The sequence below is a fragment of the Pleurodeles waltl genome, chromosome 7 (genome assembly GCF_031143425.1).
Source record: "Pleurodeles waltl isolate 20211129_DDA chromosome 7, aPleWal1.hap1.20221129, whole genome shotgun sequence".
Lineage (NCBI taxonomy): Eukaryota > Metazoa > Chordata > Amphibia > Caudata > Salamandridae > Pleurodeles > Pleurodeles waltl.
In genome coordinates, this window is record NC_090446.1 from 83,174,245 (window position 1) to 83,197,977 (window position 23,733).

The 23,733-nt window shown below is 43.9% G+C and overlaps 1 protein-coding gene across 1 annotated transcript in view; it reads left to right on the forward strand.

Moving 5' to 3' along the window:
- P3H3 (prolyl 3-hydroxylase 3) overlaps positions 1-23,733 on the forward strand; it is a 74,651-nt gene that overhangs the window by 16,808 nt on the left and 34,110 nt on the right. Inside the window, exons 2-9 of the mRNA XM_069243054.1 lie at positions 11,377-11,529; positions 11,612-11,798; positions 12,485-12,616; positions 14,143-14,276; positions 14,541-14,630; positions 20,393-20,445; positions 22,061-22,104; positions 23,525-23,649. Of these exons, the coding sequence (XP_069099155.1) occupies positions 11,377-11,529; positions 11,612-11,798; positions 12,485-12,616; positions 14,143-14,276; positions 14,541-14,630; positions 20,393-20,445; positions 22,061-22,104; positions 23,525-23,649 (918 nt within the window). The remainder of the gene's footprint in view (positions 1-11,376; positions 11,530-11,611; positions 11,799-12,484; positions 12,617-14,142; positions 14,277-14,540; positions 14,631-20,392; positions 20,446-22,060; positions 22,105-23,524; positions 23,650-23,733) is intronic.

A 23,733-nucleotide genomic window follows, 5' to 3' on the forward strand; every position in this document is an offset into this window, starting at 1 on the left:
GGGAATGGTTGGCACTCACGAGGATGGTGGCCTGCTGGGATCAGCAGACCACCATGTCTGTGACTGCTTTTTAAATAAAGCAGTTTTTGTTTTTTTAGGTTTAGTGTTGCAGCGTGTAAGCGCTGCTTTTCCGACCTGTTGTAATGTATTTGTTCGGTTTAACCACGCCTATCTCACACCCTACACTTTCATTCGTCCTGGGCTTGCTTTTCAAAAATCCCTTGATGTCATTGGTAAATGCTTTACGCTTGTCCCAACTTGAGGCGGTTTTGTAACCGCTTTGCAGACTGACCCTGTTCCATGAATAATTGCATGAATAATTGCACCATTGCTGATATACTTCAGCATGAGTGAACTCTTTTTTTATTTTCTCTCTCCCCTTCGCGCTCCATGGTGCTTTGAAGTTTCATACCGCTGGAAATTGATCGGCGATATTGGAGAGTGTTGCTCACTTGTCTCTTGCGTTCACAACTGTGTCCCCTTGTGCTCCGTGTTGCTCTACCTTGTGTAATTTCCCCCATGGAACCGCCTACCCCCATGCTGCTTCATCGTCTGCTTGTCCTGGCAACCCCGCCTCCCCTGCGTGCCATGTTGCTATTTCCTTGTTAATGACATAAGTAGCGATCAGATACGTTTTGGTAAAACTCACTTTCAGGTGAAGTTTTGAGTGCTGGAAAGATTGGACATTTGTGTAAATAAAGCACTTGTAAGCAGTGCTTTAAATGGGCCGGTACTCTCCGGTACTGAGTACCGGCACTTTTTTATTTTGAGAGGGAGAGTACCGGCACATCTCAAGAAAAACGTAATACTTTTAATTGGAGAGTTCCGGCACTTCTCAGAAACAAGCAGGTACTCTGGTACAGAGTACCTGCACTTCTATTTTTCCATTTAAAGCACTGCTTGTAAGAAGTTGCTCGGGTCTGAACAGTTTGTGTCACGGACTGAACTAAAAGAAAAAACAACCAGAAGGAGTACGTACGGTGCAGCCAAGCAGTACTCGCTCGTCGGTGGCTTTGAGCCAAAGCAATGAAGTCATATTTCGGAGCTCTGGTGTTATTACATGTGTTGCTCCTACTGCAAGAGGACAACGCAGGCCGCCTTCTGTCTCTCTACTCAGACTACAGCCCCGTATTACTGAAAATTAAGGCTCAATAAATCCACATTTAAAAATAATTAGCAGGCATCTTTGTGGTGAATAGGATCTCGTGACCGCGGAGCAGGCTCGCGGCAGGGTGCGCGCGAGTGTGAAAGGGCCCGTCCTCGTCCCTGCCTGGAAGGTCACAGCCTTCCCCATGCGGATAATGTGGCGTCCAAAATGCGGCATTCCTATCTTGCTGAGAAAGTGGCGGTACTCTCCAATGAAAGGTATTATGTTTTTCTTGAGGAGTGAAGGTATTCTCCCTCTCAAAATAAAAAAAAGTGCTGGTACTCAGTCCCGGACAATACCAGCCCATTTAAAGCACTGGCTGTAACTACAATGCTGTCACAGGTCTTATCTGCCTTTTGAGTGTCTGGCATAATAGTCAGTGGGGGCCGGTAATTAGAGCATAGAGAGGGGGGACGCAAGGCCACACATTCACATGTGCACAATCAATCACAGCCATGTGCTCACACACACCCATTTACATCATGCACTCACATACATTCATATATGCACCCACACGCATGCACCAGGCATGAACTATAGACATAACACTTGCCTTCTGCAGCATCTCTGGGGGGAAGCCTTCGAGGTCCCAGGACGGTTGGGATTACTGCCTTCTCTCTGAAAGGAGGCAGCAGTCCCCCACTCATCAATGAGTGTTATGGGGCCAGTGAGAGTGGTGACCCCACCCCACTTTCTGATGTGTCACTGCTAAACACTTGGCCATGGGCGCTTCAGGGCTTAAAACTGAAGCATGAAGACTGTGAGTGACTCTCCCCCTCATCACGGGGTGGGTGTGGGGGTGGAGAAGAGCCTTGAGGCACTTGTCCAGGCTGAAGAGGCCACGCCCACAGGAGCTGTGACATCATCAGCCCGGAAAGGTACAGCCAGGAGCCTGCACATTTAGGACATGTCTAGCTCTCGGGTGCCTGACCTGAAAATAAAGAGTGTTTCTCAAGCTGACCTTTACTCAACCTGACAGACACTCTTTAATTTCGGCCAAAAGGTGCCAGAGCGTGATGGGCCACTGCTGATATTAGGTAGCACTTGTAATTATTCCCACCACAAGTGAGGTTTTGAACTCCCTCTCTTATTGAAGTTGGGCAAACACATCTGCCTCGTTCTTTTGTGTTGTGCAACTGGAGTATTCAGGATATTAAATAATGCGTTGATGTTAGAGTTTACATAAACTTCTCACATGGCATAAGACCTGTCGTCGCTCCTTACCTAACCAAAGGCTGTATACCTCAATGCCTCATTTGTAGGCCTGAGCAAAATATAAATTACATTGGTGTAATTTGTGAAGTTTCGGAAAATTCACCCTATACTTTTTACGCAAAATTCTAGAAATTACACCATCACTCCACCACAAGTAATTATGCACCATTTGCGGTTTAAATGTACAGCATAAGTGCCATTTGCTGTAAAAATTCACAGCAAATGCACAGGAACAAAAGAACACATGTGGTTGTTGTTCGGGGTGGTTTTGTATGTTTGCACTATTTTTGTAAAACAAAATGTATCCAAAACAAAAACTGCCCTGTTGACCATATTTGTGCTAAAATATGGAGCAAAATTTCGGATTTGCAATTCCTATAATTATGCATTATTTTGTAAAATGTTGGCATAATTAAGCTAAAGAAAATTAAATTGATTTTGCACACTCCTACTTAATTGTAGATTATGAAACCTCTCTGTTTCCTGTAGCTTAGAGGGTATACACTTTAAGAAGCTCTTTCAAGAGGAACCTTCCTCTGTTTTGCCGAACTTTCAACAAGGCTCTCTTCATGCCTGAGAGAAGTCTGTGAGAGATGGGTAAATGACAAAGCACATGATGTCTCCCCTCAGTTTAGGACCTTACTGTAGACTTCTAAGTCTGTCTAGATTCAATGAAACAGAAACAATAACTAGTGTACCGGCAATCTTCTTATGCACGTACTAGAGTTGTCCTTCTCATAGGCACTACAATGAGACAATCACGTAATAATGTCCAGCATGTCACCAGGAGGGACCAGTTAAGATGGTCCATAAGGAGATGGAGAAGCCTGCATTTAGTGGCATCATTGTAAAAGAACCGAAGAGGTTTGTTGGACCAGGGAGCTCAAACCACATCAGTTGCTGGATGCTGCTCTGGCCCCCAGTCTGCTGGGAAAGATTCCCTGAGAAAGGAACTGGTCCTAGTTCAGAGCCTGCTTAAAGTGTGCTTCTGCTCTTCGTGTTTGTGATCTGTTGAGGGACACCTCAAACATGGAGAACATGTTCTCAAAAACTCAGATGTGAAGTAATTGTGGATTGTTTCTGACATTGGGATGAATCTTTGTTCTAATAGGTTCTGCTACAAAATCTCCAGGGTTGTGGAATGACCTAGTGAATATTACTTAGACCAGATACTAATTGCAGCCCCCTGGCATTGGCTAGAAACACCGAGATGGTGGCCTGTAAGGAAAAGCAGACCATCCTGGTGGTTGCATTCTCAAAGGGCAACCATTTATTTCAATGTAGCCCATGTTCTGTAATGGAACCACTGATGCTTTAAAAATCTCTTTGGAAATACAGTGGAGAAGCAAGCAGTCAGGGGCACCGTTTCCTTTGCAAATACGTTACCACCTCCCTTGAGGTGTCAGCAAGTAATCAGTAGTTTGTGGCAACAATTTCTGTAGCAAACCATTGATGCATAGCCAGTAGCGTAACAAAACTTGAGGGGGCCACTCTGCAAAGTACCTGGAGGGGGCCCCTTCCCCGACAGGGACTTGCCACCCATGCACAATGTTCTGTGCTGAGGGCCCCCCCTGGAGCTCGGGGGTTCCCCCGCACCACGGGCACTGCGCCTTTGTTATGCCACTGTGCATACCATTGTGACATTCCCATTTCACATCCCCTTCTAATTGTAATTTGGAATAGATCACAAAGCCTATCTTGTGAGTCAGAAAGCCAATAGCCTAAAGCGGGAGGTATCTTCTTTATTTCATGTTAGGTCTTCATTATACATCTGTTAGGCCTCCATTCTCTCTCCAGCTGTACCTATCTCATCTCTTCCACTGCAGAACACACACCAATCTTTTGTTTCATCATTCACCCTCAGCATTCCAGACACCAGCTCAGACATACAGGGAACGGTAGCACACCTCATACTATAAATGGCCTTTGTTACTTGCATTTTCAACAGTTGAGTGGCCTTCCTGTTTGTAAGTTCAAAGGGTAAGTGCCAGCACAATAGATAATTTCACACCTGCTCATCCCACACAATCTCCAGGCCAAGCGAGGAATGGGTAGAAGGTCCAGAAATTGTATGGACCTCAAGACAGTGAACTGATCAGCAAATGGCATGCAGGTCTTCACAGCAGGCACCTAACCCAGTGCGCTAGTTTATCTATGTTTAAACCTGTCACCTGAGTGTGAGGTGCAATGCTCTTCAGTGGGCACATTCACCCTGTCAGCTGTATAATTAAACGTTTCTATCTCTGATACAGACACAGATCTGAGGGCCTCGACCCATTAAACTGTATGACCCGTGTGTAGCTCGCTTTACAAGTATGGCCCATAAGGAAGCTTAGTTGTTTAATGTTCCTACTGCACCAGCCTGTGCGAAATCACTGGGACTAAACTTCATTGGAGGCAATATATAGCCTTTTATGTTCTGGTTGATGAAAAGAGCACCACTGAGTACCAGACCTGCGAACGCACACGGCACCACCGTCTGTCACACGATTTTTGTTCCCTTCACACGGCCACCCAGCGAGGAGCCGGAATCACACGGTGGCATGGGAAATAAGCTGAAAACCACTGTAAGTGGATATCCAGCTGCTGTTCGGAGGCTGTCAGCTGCAGATGTTCATAGAAGGTGTGAAAACACAAGGACATCGGCCACAGCCTTGATGACACTTTTTCTGTTTTTCTTAGGAGGGGTTGGGGTCTTGGTGAGGGGCAGAGTGCCTTTTAGCTCCTGGCACCAGGCCCCGTCCCCTCCAAGGGCCCGCTCCCTCCTCACACTGTGAAAATGTTTTGTAAGTTGGCAGGTATGGAGAACGTTTATTAAAACACCGATTCACAGTATCACAAAACTGCAAGACTAGTAGCAAGACGTAGCAGGCTAAATAAAAAACAAGCATTGGCAAGCAAGTAGGCTGGGCAGTGGCTACTGACATTTTGACCTTCCATGCCTGGTAAATTACCTCAGTTTTGAAAATGCGTGTTTTAGCAGTTTTTAAACAGTTATCTGCTCTTCAAGCTCACCCAGAGCAAGAATAAAAAAGAACGTTTATTTTTATCACTGAGCGGGCTATGTACGGTCATTGACACCGTTGCTTTCATAAACTTTTCAATTTAAATGTATTTGTTTACCTTGTAATCAATGGCTGATTCCCACTGGTAATGACATGCTGAAGAACAGCTGTCGCATGTTTCCATCTACACACGTTGCATCCTAGAGCATGTGTCTGTGTGACGGCGGTCATGCTCTGCAGCGTCACACGCACTCGCGAGCTGAGATCCCCGTAAGCATCAGTCGACGAACATAGACTGGTGCGCCTATCATCTGCTTGCTTTGTGCACACATTTCAGCACCTTCAAGGAAAAAAATACAGGACTAAAGAAAAGCAGGTACTCGCTGGACTTGTACGCAACAAACTGGCAACCGACATCATACATGCCAATAGGCCTGATACAGACGGGAGCCTGAGTTTTGAAGCAAAAAATGCCTTTATTTTGGCTGAAATTGTCCCTTCTTCGCTAGAAGTCAATGGGGGGGGAGGGGAGACTTCTATTTTCAAGTCTCCAACTTTACTCTTCTAAAATGTTGCGCATATGTGACATGCCATTTAGTCATAAAACCGTTAAATAACGTGGCGTCTCTAGTCTGTGAGACACTCTCCTTAAAATGTCCTTATTGTATATGCACGTTGCGCCTGTACACAAACCTTGGGTTGCAGACATTTCAATTTCAAGTTTTGTGTCTACGTGCGTTTTTACATCTAGATTTGTGGCAAGCTTTCACATTAAAAAATGACACTTGCAAGTTGCATCTGCTTTCAGCTTTGGCTGTTTGATATGCACCACTCAATATTTGGATTGGAATACAAGTTCTCGACACTTGCTTACGTTTGCTTTCTTTATTGAACGTTTTCTGTGCCAAACTTTTGTTAGTTATATACTCTTTTGGCCACATTTCGTTTCATAATGAATGGTAGTCAGTTGCTCAGTCAGCCTGGTCTCTTTTTACAGACCATGGTAAACTACATATGAAACGGAAACCATGGCACTGCGTTTTTGAAAATTATCTGGTTGCCCTCAACAGCAAGGAGTGTTCCCTTTAAAGTAAGAATGCACTTGTATTTAGTTTTTTGGACAATACTGGCCAAGAAATCTTTGACAATTTACCTGAGATTGAGCCATCAAGGTGACAATTTGTTGTATAGGAAAGCTATAAGGTAGCTGTAATGCGCCTTTAAAACGTTTTACTGAGGCACCAAGCACTATGTTGCAGCAATACTATTTCTTCAAGTCAGTTTAGGAATATATCTTGCCTTTAATCAATCAATCAATCAAGGATTTATAGAGCGCACTAATCACCCGTTAGGGTCTCAAGGAGCTGGGGGGGGGAGCTACTGGTCATAGAGCCATCTCTTGAGGCGTTTCCTGAATGTCAAGAGGTCTTGAGTCTGACGAAGGTGGAGCGGTAGGGAGTTCCAGGTCTTGGCGACAAGGTGAGAGAAGGATATTCCTCCGGCGGTGGTGCGGTGCATGCGGGGGATGGAGGCGAGGGCGAGGCTGGCGGAGTGAAGATTGCGGGTGGGGGTGTGGAAGGTGAGTCTGTCGTTGAGGTAGGCAGGACCTGTGTTGTGGAGGGCTTTGTGTGCGTGGATGAGGACTTTGAAGGTGATTTTCTTTGATACTGGTAGCCACTGTAGGTCTCTGAGGTGGGGGGAAATGTGGTCGCGGCGTGGGATGTTCAATTCTTTAAGAATTCTGGCTTATAACTAAGAATTTGGTGAGAAAGTAGGCACATATTTGAGGGACCAATTTGTTCTTAACTGTTTTTGTAAAAAATAAAACACATTCAAGAAAGACTATTGGGATGTAGAAACCAGGGGCGTAGCTACCACTGGCCCTGCATATGCAGTGCTTGCACGAGGGCCCATGACATGGCTCCGCTACTGGTAGAAACCTAGGCCTAGGCGAGGGTTTGGATACCATGAAATGCACAAGTGATCAATAGTTTCTGAAAAAGCTACTGAAGTGGATGATAACTGGTTTACCACTGGTTTACCACTGCTCCATGTGCTACCACTGACAGCAACAGAAATTGTAAAGGTCTCAAGAAGAAAGTTGTGTTTTTTCACATGTGGGCCAATATGTAATTTGCAAACTAGTCCTATATGCCCGCAGTAGGTAAACAATGCATTAGAAGGAACAAGGATGGGCATTTCCAGAATGTTTGAAGAGTCAACAAAGGGAATACATCTGGTGAGGTTAATTCAGTGGAAGAATTAGAGAAGGGTGTTGTTAGTAACATGGTACTAACGATTGAAGATAAAAATCAGAGTTGAAAATTTAAAGAGCCAATTAGATTTTGTTAATGGTGCAAAATCAGTCTTTTTGTCATGGCCGATTCAGGTTCTCCGATCACCGTCCTTTCAGATGTTACTCTGTATGTTACAGGTTTCAGTAATTTTCTAGCAGAATCTGATGCCACTTCTAAGAAATTTGAACATCAAGAAGTTGTTATGTTGTGATAGTTAGAGGATCAGGTGGAAATTATGGGCCGTTCCAGTTATTACCAAAATATGTTGCAGAGAACAGATGTGATACCTTAGGTTGACCTAACTCGGGTAAATCAAGCTTAGTTCAGAAACCTGGCACTGATTGTCCTCTCCTTTAGGGACAGTCAGTCCCTTGCCTGTTTCCGCAGTAACCCTGATTGATGATGGGGTGAAAGCCGTTGCGGATAATTATAAATACACTTTTGAACCCAAAATTGGGTGTGCTAGTGAGCTTGAGTACGTTACATTAAAGTCAGATGCTGTTCCTACCCACCACAAAGTCAGACGCTCTCTTCTTAGATTGCAAGATGAACGTGTATGCATGCTGTGATTTAACCAACAAATTCTTCTTAGTGCGTCACAGCTGTTATTTTGGCGAGTAAAAAACTAGAATCATTAGTTTAAAACATTTTGATTGTTTGAGATACATAACTTTGCATACAGAAAATGTAATGGTTGTTGGACGTTTAATATTATTGACTCCGGATCTGCCTTTTAGTAGATTTCTTTGCTGGATCAGTCTTAAGATTTCTATCTAAAAGACGCATGGCTGTTTCTTGTGAAAAGCGTACATTTTTTATAAATAAGGTTGACTACTTGGATGACACTATTCCAGTGGATTTTCTCAAACCTAAGGGTGACCAGTCAAGTGTGCACCAAGACATGTGGATAAAGATTTGTTCAGATCTTTCCATTTACATCTTGTCGTGGTCTGAGCTCTGCTACGCTAGGTTCATGCAAGGTTATGCTCTTGCCATTGATCCCAAAAGGTCATTTTTACATTTAAAAAAAGTTAAGGCGCAAAGAATAAGATGCTTTTGAAAATGTTTAAAAAAGTGAGTACATCTACACCTTTCTTGAAACTATCTGATAGTCAGTCCAGGTGATCAGTTACTGTGGATGCGGGTTCTGTTGGATTGGGTGCATTGTTAGGACAATGGCACAATAACAAGGAGCATACTGTGTCTTTTGCATTTCACGCACTCTGTTATAGCATTATTGGGCGTGAGGCCCTTGCGTGCGTGTGCAGTTCAAAAATGTAAAACTTAGCTCCCAAGCAATAGCTTTGAAATATTGCTTTCTAGACCGTAAGATTTTAATTTTGAAATATATTCCAAGTGGTGGGGACATAAGAGCAGATTGCTTGCCATGCCCCCCTTTATCAGAGGGTCCTGGTCGGTGTGAAGTTAAGGACATGGAGTGGGTTGGTGCAGTGATTGATGCCTCTCTAACTAGTGTCAGTGCTTTATTAAAAAAGGATGGCTAATTTTTCACAAGGATGATGTTTACTTGAGTGAAGTTAGACATCCTCTTGTACGAAGGTGGCCATCTGTTAAGGATTTGGATAAAGCCATAGAATTATACTAGCAAGTTGTTCCAGAATTATCCATTCAAAATGGAATGCTTCCCAGACAAGGATTTCTCGGGCTTCCCGAATGTTTGAGCTGAAAACTAGCTGAAAGTACACATAGCAGGAAAAACTAGCTGAAAGTACACATAGTAGGAAAAACTAGCTGAAAGTACACATAGTAGGAAAAACTAGCTGAAAGTACACATAGCAGGAAAAACTAGCTGAAAGTACACATAGCAGGAAAAACTAGCTGAAAGTACACATAGCAGGAAAAACTAGCTGAAAGTACACATAGCAGGAAAAACTAGCTGAAAGTACACATAGCAGGAAAAACTAGCTGAGAGTTCACACAGGACATCCAGGTACGTCAGCCACCAAGAAATAGTTGAGGGAGTATTATTGGTGGCCAGGAATGGATGCACAAGTTTAGGAATGTGGGAATAGATGTCAAGGGTGTGTCTTAACTGACAAACACTGGAAACCAACCACAGGAAAAGTAAGTTGTAATCCTTTACCTGAACCTGCTTCGCAATTAGCCACTGATGCTGCTGGTCCATACAATTCGTTTCCACCAAATATGACACTTCTAATAGTTTTGACTGATTATTACTCAAAATAGGTTTGTTATGACTTTCTAAGTGAACCTACCACAGATAATGTTCTCACATTTTACAAGACCTCTTACCAAAAAAAGCTGTGCCAGACATTTTAGTGTGAGATAATGGCACACATTTTGCGTCAGAAAAGAGGTAACAATTTATAAAGTCCAATGGTATTAAACGTGAAAAAAACACCTTGTTATTTTCCTGCTGCTAGTGGATTGGTGGAAAGATCTAACAGGTGTACAAGCTGCATTGCGGCAACAATGTGTGCTAGGAAATGATTGCGAGACAAAGTGTGGTGTTACTTGAACGCACCTCACTCTGTGGCTGATCTCCCAACCTTCGTAGAAGAAGAAAAGCAAGAACAAGAATGAGTCCAAAGTGGAGTGACATTAAACTGTGTGATGAATGTGAAACCGACAGTGAGGAAACATGTACAAGAGAAACAGAGGCTGGCAGGAGAGTATTTGGGTTTTTGGGGAGACCTTTTTGGTGCTTGGTCACTGGGTCTTGCTTAAAAAATCTTTTAGGTTTCAGAAGGAAACGCGCACCTGTTCTGAGGTTGCTTTGGTTTTGAATTTGATTCATACTACAGTCATGGATGTTGGAATAGAGGTTCTATTGTTATCATAAAGTCCTATCAATAAGAGTTTGTTGAGAAAGGAAACTTGGTTGAAAGTTTTGATGCATGGTTGGACTTTGGTCAAGAAAATAAACTTTGCAGTCGAGAAGCTTTGGGTGAAGGCTCACATGAAACCTGCACACTAATTCTATACACCTAAATGTTCATGACCACCTCAGTTATGAACAAGTAAGGAGTTCTGATATATGTGGAGCCAACAAAAGAGTGGTCAAGTTACCTGAAAGACTTCAGGACTATGGCCCTCATTCCAACCCTGGCGGTCATGGACCGCCAGGGTGGAGGGTCACGGAAGCACCGCCAACAGGCTGGCGGTGCTTCCAGGGCCATTCTGACCGCGGCGGTAAAGCCGCGGTCAGAAAAGGGGATCCGGCGGTTTCCCGCCGGATTTCCCCTGGCCCGGAGAATCCTCCAGCGCCGCCATGGGGATTCCGACCTCCTTCCCGCCAGCCTGTTTCTGGCGGTTTACACCGCCAGAAACAGGATGGTGGGAACGGGTGTCGTGGGGCCCCTGGGGGCCCCTGCACTGCCCATGCCAACGGCATGGGCAGTGCAGGGGCCCCCTAACAGGGCCCCATAAAGATTTTCACTGTCTGCTTTGCGTCCGCCGCCCGCCAAAGTCAGAATGACCCCCTATGTCTTGTATTGGTTTGCCATGTTTATTTATTTTATGTTACATGTCTTGCTGTGAAGGAATGGGGCCCAGCGAGTGCCCCAGTATCGCATTAGATTTTGATGCCTGCCCCTTATGGCTGCTGTGGAGCCCTCTCTCAGCAGCACCATCCTTCCTGCGTCTAGGTCCCCATCACCACGTCTCTGTCCCTTGGCCGCATTCGTAATTGAGCTCTTCTCCATAATGTTTCTCCTGGTACTTTCTACAGCAACAGAAACTGAATGCGGCCGCCTCAGCAGCTCACACGTACTTTGTGGCCAATCCTCGGCACCTGCAGATGAAGGAGGACATTACCAAGTACCGGAAGATGGCGGAAGTGGGGGAGGAGAGTTTCCGCGACCTTGAAGCCCAGCCCCACTGGGTAAGTCCTTTGTCTGTTTCTTTTGTGGAGCCTGATCTCCCCATTCAATATCTGCCTAACAAGGACCCATCTGGTCCCGTAGGAAGCGTACGACGCGGCGTTGAGCCACTATGATGCTGATCAGTACCAGGAGGCTATTCCACTCCTGGAGGCGTCGCTGAACGAGTCATTCCGGGCACTCGAGGACTGCAGGGTGCTGTGTGAAGGGCCCTACGAAGAAGAAGAGAGTGAGGAGGAGCAGCACAAGGAACTCTATGAGGCCATAGCAGGTAGACCTCTTCTGTCACTGTGTGCGTCTCAGTGTTTGGGAGCGTTGTGCTGCTGAGGTTGGCTCTTTCATCCTGGACTCATTCCATATCCACCTCTGTCACAGAGTAAACTATGTTCATTCTTAGCTGACCAGGTACAACATTTGAGGTCATAAAGTTTTAGTTCTTCATGAAAGTCTGTGGAAAAGCTGCAAAGCTGCAAAGTTGTTTGCTTTGCCATGCTTGCGTGAATATTGTGACTTGTATGACAGTTTCTGAGCATAAATTTATATTTAACAATATCAAAATGTTACTCCCAGAGAGCAGCTACTGCTAGTGCGTAAACAATCTCAGCTGAAGTTAAACTTGCAAAGAATCATTTTTTAACCTGACTGGGTCTGATTAGAGAGAAATGGGATGGGAAGGATCTTGCATTGCACAGTAACATTTTGCATGTATGAAGATAAACTGGAAAAGAACGCAAGCTTTGCAGTAGACTACAAATGAGAATTTCGCACAACAACACCAGCGAAAAGACAAACTTTACACACTCCTAGTACAACACATTAATGGTGCTTGATTTTCCATTAAATGACCCTAGCGTCATTTATGGACTCGTTGTGCCATCGTGACCCCTCCATCCCATGCATCACACATGAATTCCTCCCCCATAGGATCCATATTTCAGTTCCTCCATCTTTTTCCAGATCACTATGTCCAGGTCCTGAAGTGCAAGCAGCGGTGTGTGCTGGACATCGCCACTAAGCCAGGGCGCAGATATGCCATTGACGACTTTCTCCCATCGCACTTTGACATGCTGCACTTTGCCTATGCGAGCGGTAAGAGGGGCACATGCACTGTGGAGCGGTCTCAAGAACCAGAGGGGATGTGGCAAGTACTAGGGATGTATTTTGTGTTCCAAAAGTGCAAGAAATATAAATGCCTGGAATGGGAGGAAGGCACCCCAGTTGCGAAATAGTTGTGAACTAGGTATATGATGCATAAGGCACCAAAAGTTATGGTTGCCCAGGGTCGGAAATAGTTACAAAAACTAATGCATTTCCCAACTGGGCATCATGTGTTAAAAGGACTTGGGGGCATATCTAAGAAAGGTGGCACTGCACACAGTGCAGCACCGCTTTTCTTGCGCCCCTTAGCACCCCCATAACGCTACCTTTTGTGTGCCGTATTTAAAATACAGTGCACCATGGTGGTAGTTAGCAGACTAGCGTCATAAGTTTTTACGCTAGTCCAGAGCTTTGCTGGATTAGCGTCAAACATTTTGATGCTAATCCTGCAAAGCTCGTTGAATCAATAGTGTGCCTCCTTTTAACTCCTGCTCTGAGCAGGCATTAAAAGTGCCATAAAAAATGACTCAAGGTAATCTCTTAGATTTCTTGGAGCCATTGTTTCGGACCCCCTAATTGGGGAACGTCCCCTTTGCCTACATTACGCCTGGTGCAGTCATTATGTAGCGCAAAGGGTTACAAAGAGGCGCAATGTATGCATTGTGCCACTTTGTAAATATGGCGTGGGGATTTTGGCCTCGTTCGGCCACATTAGCATAAAAGAATTATGCTAATAGGGTACAAGGAGGTGCTAGGGGCTCTTAAATATGCCCCTTGGTGTCCAGGGTCTAAGTATTGGGTTCTTAGAAGTAACAGAAAGCTCAAAGGAATTCAAGTTGCAGAATCGGAGAATGTGCAGCCGCTGGGTTGCAGCAATTAGAAGTAAGCGGTGTTGCTGCGATTTGGAGGGCAGGGTCCTCAGATAAGAGGTTGGAGCCATTCAGCCTAGAGGTTAGTTCTATATTTCATGCTATGCTCTTGTGTTACAGCAGCAGGTAGGTCCAGTCAGGGCTCCATCCTCCCTCTTAAGGTCCCTATCCCCCAGCTTCCACTGTGGAGCACACTCCAACAGTGAATATTACATCATTCACTCTCTCCAACTCAGCCATAGAGAGAGCATGACCACTCATGATACTACAGGTATCCTGGAAGTAATTGTGCACTGCAGCATCTTATGGTTAAGGAGCCATGGGTGGTGAGTCAGATAAGCAAAGAAGTTGTTTCCCAGGATATGTGTGAATCCAGTACCATAAATGGGTTCCAAGTCAAGGAGGGGAAGGGATACCCGATGTTAGAAACTTAAGCCTGGGGGCTCCTGGGTGGGCATCAGTAGTTAGTAGATGGTGCCTATGAACATCAGGAGTTGTTTCCTAGGTCACCAGAAGTAATTCGGACCATGTGGGGAGCATATGGGTGGGTGTTGAGGGGGCGTGGGCTGATATTTGATAGTTTTGGTACTACACACCTGGGGAGTATTGCACAAACATGTACTCTTGCTCCTTCTCTTCTTGGCACAGTCAGCGACTGGCAGAGAGCTATCGAATGTGCCCACACCTTCCTACTCTTCTACCCCAAGAACCAGACTGTGACGGAGAAACTCAGGCAGTACCAGAGCGCTGCAGCCGAGGGACTGGAGTTGACAGCCAGAGAGGTAAGCCCCAGCTGACTGTGTGGGTGAAGTTTCCTTATTCGTCCTGTCCTCTCTCTAGCACTCCTCTGCCTGTCTTCCTCTTGGAGGATTTCTTTGAGTGCCTCAAACTTCAGTGGGTGCTCGTGATCTGTACAAGCCTCTCATTATCAGAAAGGTTACATTCCTCTACCTTCTCCTAGAGACAAATGTTCTTCATGGGAAGAGAGTGAGAGAGAGAATGAAGAAGTATGTGAAGTCTAAACCCTTTGTCTTTAAATCCTCCAGAAAGTGCAGTTGTACATCAAGAGATCACTCATGGAAAAGACCCTGATATATTATGCCGTGGAAAACCTGGAAGTTGCCTTCGATGACCCGGTAAGTGCTTTGCGAATGGCTGCTCCACCCGGGTTCAAAATCAGGGTCCCAGGATGGAGATATGTCTTTTGTTCAAGTCCAGTACCTAAGCACACAATAGTCTTGAGATAATAATTTAAAGAAACGTACACTGAATATCAAACGCTTGGGATTGTGCAGGTACGTATTAAGGTATACGTCTAACGGTGAGAGTGAAATATTGTTTAATTGTAGAGGCCAAGATTAAAAAAAAACTCAAAGGGAATAGAGGTACAGACATCCACCCAACACCAAAATAAAAAAAACAGTAAAGAGAATTTTTAAGTGTTACAGAAAAAATGGGTTTAAAGATACTAAAAGGTAGGATGACTGGGTGGGATGTTTGCTAGTAAACTGGACAATACCCAAGAGATGTTCACAATACCCCCCAAAATCTCCCAAAGGTTTGGGAAAACATCTTGATTAGGGGTCCAAGATTATTCACCTCAGATTAATCTCAGCTTTATCAATCAACCCAAAAAATACATGGTGGGTCCAACAACCGTAACAACAGTGTGTGCAGAGAAGTTGTAAACACGTTAAAACTGCCAGATGGCATGTATATAGTCAAGGGAGATACAGTGGAACTCAGTAGCAATAAAAAAGAGCAAGAGAAAGGAGATCTTGTGAATAATAATGTAAAGAAACTGATGTATTGTTAAATAGAGGCAGCACAAAACTGAGAGTGAAGAGCAGGAGACAAATAAATAGAAACATACCCAAGACAAAGAATAGAAAACAGAAGGTAGGAAAGAAGGAGTACAGAGAAAGTAAATTAACAAAAATAATGCTACAAAATGGGCAGATAAAATAGAGGGAGAGAAAAAGAAGCAAGGGGTAAGATAGAAATGCAACAAATTAGGCAGAGCAGGGTGAGAAAAGATAAAGGAAATGAGAGAATCTAATGGTGGGAAAGTAGAAAGCCACAACATAAAAAATAAATGACCTCAAGAGGGAGGAGGAAGAAAGGGGAGTATCAAACAATTTCTCTCCATGCCAGTCATAGCATGAAAGTGTTTATTAACAAAAGAAATAAATTGTCTGTGAATCTCTGTCGCCTCGTCAAAATCTCCCCGGCACAGCCCAAAGATGCAAGCTCATAACTTTCTAATGTAATCAGTACTTGATTTGAACCTGTGGTTTCTGGTGGGTTGCACCAGCACTTATTCTCGAGGGCTAGCACTTAGTTTACTGACTCAAGCATTTACTGTGAGCAAAAGACACATGGGAAAGGTGGAGGAAGAGAAAAACGAAAAAGCATCACTAAGGGAGAAAGCAGAAAGCTGCAAGAGTGAGCTGAAGGGGCAAGGAGTGGCTGTAAATGGATTAAAGAGGCCCGATATGGCTTTAGGATTACACTGCCTCAGTATTCACACATTTAAAGGCAGCAGCTGCGTGTTTCAAAAGAGAGCTTTACGCACCAGCACATTTTTATTTACAAAACACTGAATATAATCCTGTGAATGACTCTTTCAAAAAACTACCAGTAAGTGCCAAGTCTTAGATCATGAAAACAAGTTTAAAAAAAACATCAAATAGTAAAGTTGATACGTGAAAATTTTTCCTGGAAAACCTAGTCTTCCTTTACTGTCTGGGGCAGATACCTCCTTAAAGCAGAGTTGGCATGAGTAGAAAAACATGGATGAAGCAGGCTATAGTTACACTATTGTGATTATTTCTATTTCACAATCCCTTCCTCTGGTGCTAGTGAGTGCAAAATCTTAGTAATTTCAATATCCATTAGTCGGTGTACACCCAGCTCTATATTCCCATAACATTCCAAAGAACCTTAATCAGACTGCCATCATCATGATTATCTTTACCATGCAGCTTCCTTAAACTATAAGATAGGGATGAACTCTTGTCTCTGGTGAGACTTGCACTGGAGGCAATAGAGACTCTGACAAGAACATACATCAGAATGATGAAAATGACTAGTACTTTCAATAATCTTCATTCTCCACCCTCCAAAATGCTTTTCAACTATTACCAAACTCCTTCATAGGCAGTGGTATCACCAAAGGTATACATTCCTTTTAAACTTTGACATGTATGATCAATCTGTTCATGTATGCCTAAAGAAACATTTGAAATGAAAGTACAGCATTCAGTGCCTACACTTGCACACACTCCACCTTTGGCAGCTGGGACAAAATCAAGAGCCATTCTGTTTTGCAAAATCAGTTCATTTGGTCTCTAATGGTAAGAGGTCAAACCTAAGGCAATCGCAGTTAAGTTAACTGCTATTTTGCATACTTTGGACATGCGACGTATATAACAAATGTATAGTCTTATTCCACAACTGGGGAACAGAATGCCACACAATCGAGCAGCCTCAAAAATGTCTCTCAGTAGGTCTTTTGCGTAAAGGTAGGGAATGTGACCTGAGTGCCTAATGGTAGGTGTGACATGAGCAGTGATAACAGGACCCGTCACTAGTCTTTACTCATCCATGCATAGGCTCTGTTTCCGCAGACCTAAAAGGTTCCAGGTCGATCAGCGGTGCTACTTCCACTGACTATTACCAGTAGGTCTTAACACAAACTCAGCCCCCGTGTGCAGGTCATGACAGGGCTCAAACAAAAATGTAGTTTAGATTATTATATTGTCCCGTTATCATTAAGGTGCAAATCAAATAAAGCTGGAGGCACAGGAGGTGTAGCAGGAATTCTCGTATATGTCAACCCATAATGGCCTGATTTACAGATTGGCTGACTGGTTACTCTGTCACATATATGATGGATATCTTGTCTGCCTTATTGCAAATTCCATCGGATATAATGCACTGTGATGAGGCAGAGGGGATATCTGCTATATTTGTGATAGAGTAACTCAACCGCCAAACTCTAAATCGGTCCCTTAGTCCTAAACATAATTTGGGCTTGAATTTAGCAGAGTGCCAATGGTAGAAAGTGTCACATCACTTGAGCCCTGTTTCACTACCAATCTTGGACATTTTGTTTTTCAGAATGTCATTAAACCTCTCTACTTCTCCTCAAGACTTGTGGTGATATGTGCAATGGAAGTGTTGTTTGTCCGTAAAGCTTTGCACGATTCTTGAGCACAGAAAATATAAAGTGAGTTTCTTTGTCACCCCTAATCTGGAACTGAATTGCTAACCTGAGCTTAAATCTGAAGGTTTTTGCTTAGCTACAGTAATGGAGTTAGCTGGGCCATATGGGTAAACTTCAGTCCAGCCTACAAACATGCTTACCAGATCCAGTTCATAAGAGTAGCATAGGGCATTTGGATTAAATCATCTTGTACTTGGATAAAAGGGCCCCATGGGGGTGGATAGGCAACTGGTGTAATTGAAACTCTTACCAACATTGTAGGCTTGTCGTCTCTATTGACATGAGCAATGCAATTATACAGTGGGACTAAAATTGGGTGCAACTCCCCAGGGGCAAATACTCTTCTCTTTTTATCCAAATATACTCCATCAAGGTCCTTTTTGCAATTATATTTCAGCCAGATGGTCTTTTCATGGTTTGGAGACAGGTACAGGGTAATCTCAGAACTGGAAGATTTTGCAGTCGTTTTAATGGTACTGTCAGGATAAGTGTTAACGTTGGTCATGCTAAATATTTCACAATAGCAAATTTACAAGACAAGTGGAGAACTTCAAGCAAGCACTGTACATTAAACCCATTCCTAATCGAAGCTCACATAGGCCTCTCGCAGAGGCGAGGAACCCTTGCTCCATCCAGAGAAGTCCAAAAACCTGGGTAACTCCCAAACGTGTCTTTGAGTCAGTGAAAATGGTTATAGTTTTCAGTGTAGCTATAATACGAGAATGGATCAGTTCAGTTACTTGTCCAAAATCACCTGGGGTAAACATTGACTTTAAATAATGTCATGTATAGTACCAACAGCATGACCAACAACTAAGGCTTCTTTCTCATTTTTGAGAACCATTGACATAATTTGCAAAGTCTTAGCTTTGCCTGAGGTCTTCTTTAAAACAGTTTGAGGTTTGTTAGGAGGGCACAACTGAGTATGCATGCATGCAGCCCACGGTCACAACAGCACCAGGTTCTGTAGAAGAACATCTCACATGCTGAAAGGTTTTGTTAACCAAAAAAAAACTAATATTCTGTCAATAACTTATTTGGCATCCATCCAGAATCTCCCCTAACGTAGCCATTTACAGCAACCTTGTAGACAAAGCACATCTTTTATAACTACAATTCATAACTGGCAAATACTTTCATGCCACTGTTCTTTTTTTTTTTTTTTAAACAACAATCATGCTTTAGAGACAGGCACTCTCTGTTAACTGGAGTAGGGAAATGTGACTCATGCAGGTTATATTTACGCAAATGCAATCATTTCTATTCCACAGCAGAAATGCAATTCACCTCTGTAAAAAACGTAATGTGCAGTGTTTTTAAAAGTGATGTGAATCTGCAAGACAATAAAAAACTATTTCATTTAATTATAGGGAGATAAGACCCTTGGAGGAGAGAAAGAAAAAAAACAGAAAGAAAGATAAAGTTAGAGAACCAAAACATGTTTGAGGGAATAGATGTGTAAATAGGGTGATAACTGGGAAAAAACAGATGTCAAGGGTTTAAGAGGGTAAAGGAAGAGGAATGTGTAATGAAAATATGAAAGAAGAAATCTAACAAATAGATCAGGGAGTGAAAAAACTACAGAGGAAAAAGTAAATGAGTGAAAATGGGGTGATGTGAAACAGGCGAGGAAAAAAGAGAAAGGGAACATTTTCGAAGTAGAACAAATTAAAGTAAAAAGAGAAGAGAGGTGTAAGATAAAAAAAAAAAAGTTGCCTGGAAGATAAAACATTTCAACACTCCCAAGAAATTGTCAAGTGGAGCCATTATTAAAAGGCAGGAGCTAGGATACTATAGCCCAGTTCTTAATGATTCATCAGCATAATTGCAAGGTCCAAATACAAGCTTTTTAACTGTAACAACTTTATTGCATACTATTGAAGCTATAATTACTGAGGCTGGTGGCACCAAACCCGTCCACAATTACATCCTTTAAGGACAAAGCCAACGGGAGAGACAGTAAGAGAAAAAACTAAGGTAGGTAGATGCAGAGACAAGCAGAGAGAAAAACTATCCGAGACATACTGAGAAAGAGACGAATGATGAGCAGGCAAAGACCAGGAAATTCCAAGTCAGGGAGATAGAGGAATAGCTTTGCCAACAGAGGGAAAGATCCGAAGGGAAAGGAACACAAGGTAAGTTAGAGGTGAATGCAGACAGAAGAAGAGATAGACAAAAGGAAAGGTAGCTTGAAAGGGAAGGGGTATAGAGTGAGAAAGATTATCAGACAGAAGAAAAACAGAGGAAAGGAAAAATAGAGACAGACAGAAGAGAGAGTTAAATCAAGATGGAAAGAGCAACAGAAAGTTAGAGTTCTTTTAAAAAAAAGTTATGTAGTGGAGACCTGCCCAGAAGGCTTCACAGCACTTTACATGGGCACGAGGGTGTTACACGTTGCTCTCCCTTCTCTCTGTGCCCTCCCTTCATCCTTGGCACTACCCAGGTGGCAGGATTTAAATGTCAGTAGGTTCTGTCTCTTCGCCCAGGGGCTTGAAGATTAGACCAAAGGCAGTTCACCCCCATGCTGTGCTCCTGGGGACGGACCCCGGGTGGAGTGGTCTTTCGATCCCTAACTTTTGCCATCACTCTGAACCCAATATTGCCCTTTCAGCTTCCAGTTTTCTCCTGCCACAACGTCTCCTGAGAATGCTTGTCTGTTTCATCCTCCAGGACCCCTGGACTCCAGAGGATCTCATCCCAGAGGGTGTCAGGGAGAGAGCGAGGTGAGTGTCAGGTTTACATAGCACTTCTTGGGCCATACGCAGCTTCTAAGCACTTGGAGAGACTCTGAGACTAAGATGTCTTTGGGACCGAAATTGTAGAATTAGCTTATGACTGTCAGCCTTCGAGCATGAGGCCACAGCCTCTTGTATGCTACTCAAATAAGTGAGAAAGAACAGCTCTCATTGCGCCTAGACGTGTGTCACTTAGCACTGCTGTGCTCTAGAAATCTCTTAGTCACTACACACCTCTGAGTCATTTGTGGCCGGTCGGAATTCCTTAACAAGGCAGTCATTGAATTCCTTATCAAGGTAGTCATTGAATTCCTTATCAAGGCAGTGATTGGCCAGTCAGAATTCCTTATCAAGGCAGTCACTGAATTCCTTATCAAGGTAGTCATTAGCCAGTCAGAATTCCTTAACAATGCAGTCATTAGCCAGACAGAATTCCTTAACAATGCAGTCATTAGCCAGTCAGAATTCCTTAAGAAGGCAGTGATTGGCCAGTCAGAATTCCTTAAGAAGGCAGTGATTGGCCAGTCAGAATTCCTTAAGAAGGCAGTGATTGGCCAGTCAGAATTCCTTAAGAAGGCAGTCATTGACCAGTCAGAATTCCTTTTACAAGGTCAGTTCTGGTACAGGGATTTCCCAGCCCACCAATTCCCCAGACAAGCCTTGTATAGTAGTGTATACAGTGCCTTAAAGACAACTGTTTTCAATAGGAGCTAGAAAACTCGTGGTAGAGAGGGACGGAAGCTGATAAGAAGGGAAGATGAGGATGAGTTATGAGACAAATGGAGAGAAAGGCAAGGGAGGAGAAGGGAGGGTCAGACAGCATGAAGAGCAGGGGAAGGGGGAAAAGGTGGCGGTTCAATATTTAGAGGAAAATTGGACGTGAAAAAGTGGGCAAGAGGAAAATGGGAGTGGGGCGAAGGAGAACGACAAGCTAAGAGAAATAAATAGGATATGAGCCACGGGTGTGAGCGAGAGGGGTGGCATAAGTAGACAGATGTGTGGGGGGTAAAAACAGCAGATAAAGTTAAACATTAGAGAGGGAGGATGATGGAACTGTATTGCAGGAGTAAGAAGGAAGCTAGAAAGAAAACTCAGTGGGTTAGTGTGCCCTCTTCAGAAACTTGTGACTAACCTTTAAGTCACATGTTCCATCCTGGAGGGATCAATTCGGGCAGTGTTTTTCCTTACAAAGTCAACAAAACAAAGACCATTCAGTTGGGTGATAGGAACTTCAGTAAGTATAGCTCACACATGTCCTGGCGTGCCTAAGCACTACATAAAAGCCTGGAGAAGCTTCCTTCAAGTGCAGTAACATAGCTCACCTCAGGAGGTCGCTGCCTAACATCTGTCAGTGTCAGTGTTTTCCATCAAACATTTCTTCAGCCACTGCAATCCCTTGGCACACGACAGGCACCTTCATGTCAAATGGTGGACCAACTAAAGATGGCTGACAGTAGACATGGCGCCCAACCTGTGTATGCCTGCACCTGCTGCTGTATGTGGAGGAGGGGTGCGTGGACTTGGTGCATGGGGTAGTATGATGGAGAGGGGGGTGTACAGCTGTCCAGACTGTCACTCATAATTCTTTTTTTTCTCTTTTGAGGGTGAACAAGAAGAAGGCCTCGGATGAAGATGAGCCAGAGAGGGGTAAGGAAACACCAAGGCTGGGGAGACCGTCACTGTATCTTCTCTTCCATGCCACTGGCCCTGCAGCCTCCCCCTCCCACCCTGAAATACCTAAATACTCCAAAGCCTATTCTTTAAAGTACTCTTTAAACTTACCAGATACCTCCTATCTGCCCCTGTTGTCTCTAATTCACAAACATATCCAAAATGTTTCTACTGTTTGACAAACTACCCAGAAAAAGAAGATCTGGTTTTCCTCCTCAGTGGTAGCCTATGTGTCCTCTCCTTACATCAGAGGCGGATGTATTTATGTCAAGTGCAACATGAAACTCACTTCTTCACTAACCCACTGCCTAAAGGATAATGTTCTTGAGACACCCCAACTACATCTTGGCCACAAGCTAATTACAAGCCAGTGTATCCATAGCTTACTTATCAACAATTCATAGGCACTGGGACAACTCAACAATGGACCTTGAACCAATCCAGCTAAGTAACCCTAGAGCAACCTCGCCTTATCTTCTGAAGTAATCCAGCCACTAGCTCTGGGGTAACGGAACCACAGCCCCTGGAGGAACCAATCAAATCCTCTTGGAACAACCAAATCACGGGCTGTTGAACAGCCCACCCATTACTTTGTGTGTAATAATCATAGGCCCTGGAGTAACCCAATCAAATCTTCTGTTACATAAAACTTAGGCCAGTGGAGCAAACCAGCCACAGCCCTAAGAGCTGCCTACAGGTGCTGCTGGTGCACCACAATCTTGCTCTTGTACTAACCCAGCCACAGTCTTGGGAGCAACCCAGCCATAGCACTGAGCGGAGGGTACTGGTTGATGTTGGTGCAACCCAAACTTGCTTTTGAACTAACCCAGCCATAGCTTCAGATGCATCCTAACCATAGCCACTGCAACAACCATACAGCTTCCCCTGGAGCAGCCAAATAATAACTCCTGGATTAGCTCACCAAATGTCTTGTCTTTAGAACAAACAAGTCTTGGCCCCATGAGCAACCCCACTTTAGCCAACAGCTAAACACAACCCAATCATGGTGACTGCAACAACCAGACATCTTACCCTGGAGCTACCAAATAGTAACTCCTGGAGCAGCCCAACAAATGTCTTTTGAACAACCAAGTTTTGGCCCCATGAGCAACCCACATTAGCCAACAGCTAAACACAACCCATTCATGGTTACTGAAGCACCTAGACAGCTTACACTGGAACAACCAAATAATAACTCCTGGAGCAGCTCAACAAATGTGTTTGAAACTATTGAATTTTGGCCCCTTGAGCAACCCACCTTAGCCCATAGCTGAACACAATCCAACCATATTCCTTGGTACAAGCCCAATAATCACTCAGCTGTTGTCCCATGGATCATAACTGACTTTTGGAAGTAATGGCAAGTAACTGAATTTCCTTTGTCCTCCTCTTGCAGGTCCACCACCGTATGATGGTCCAACCGTGACCCAGAATGCCCAGCAGCTGAATGGGTCCCAGCGCATGGTCGTGGATGGTTTGTTGACCGACGATGAGTGCAACAGTATCATTCGGCTGGCACGTGTGAGTGGTTGCGGTTTAAGGACTCCCATTTCAGGGCCCCCTATGCACTTTCAAAAATAAAATGCAATCTTACCTGTACTTACC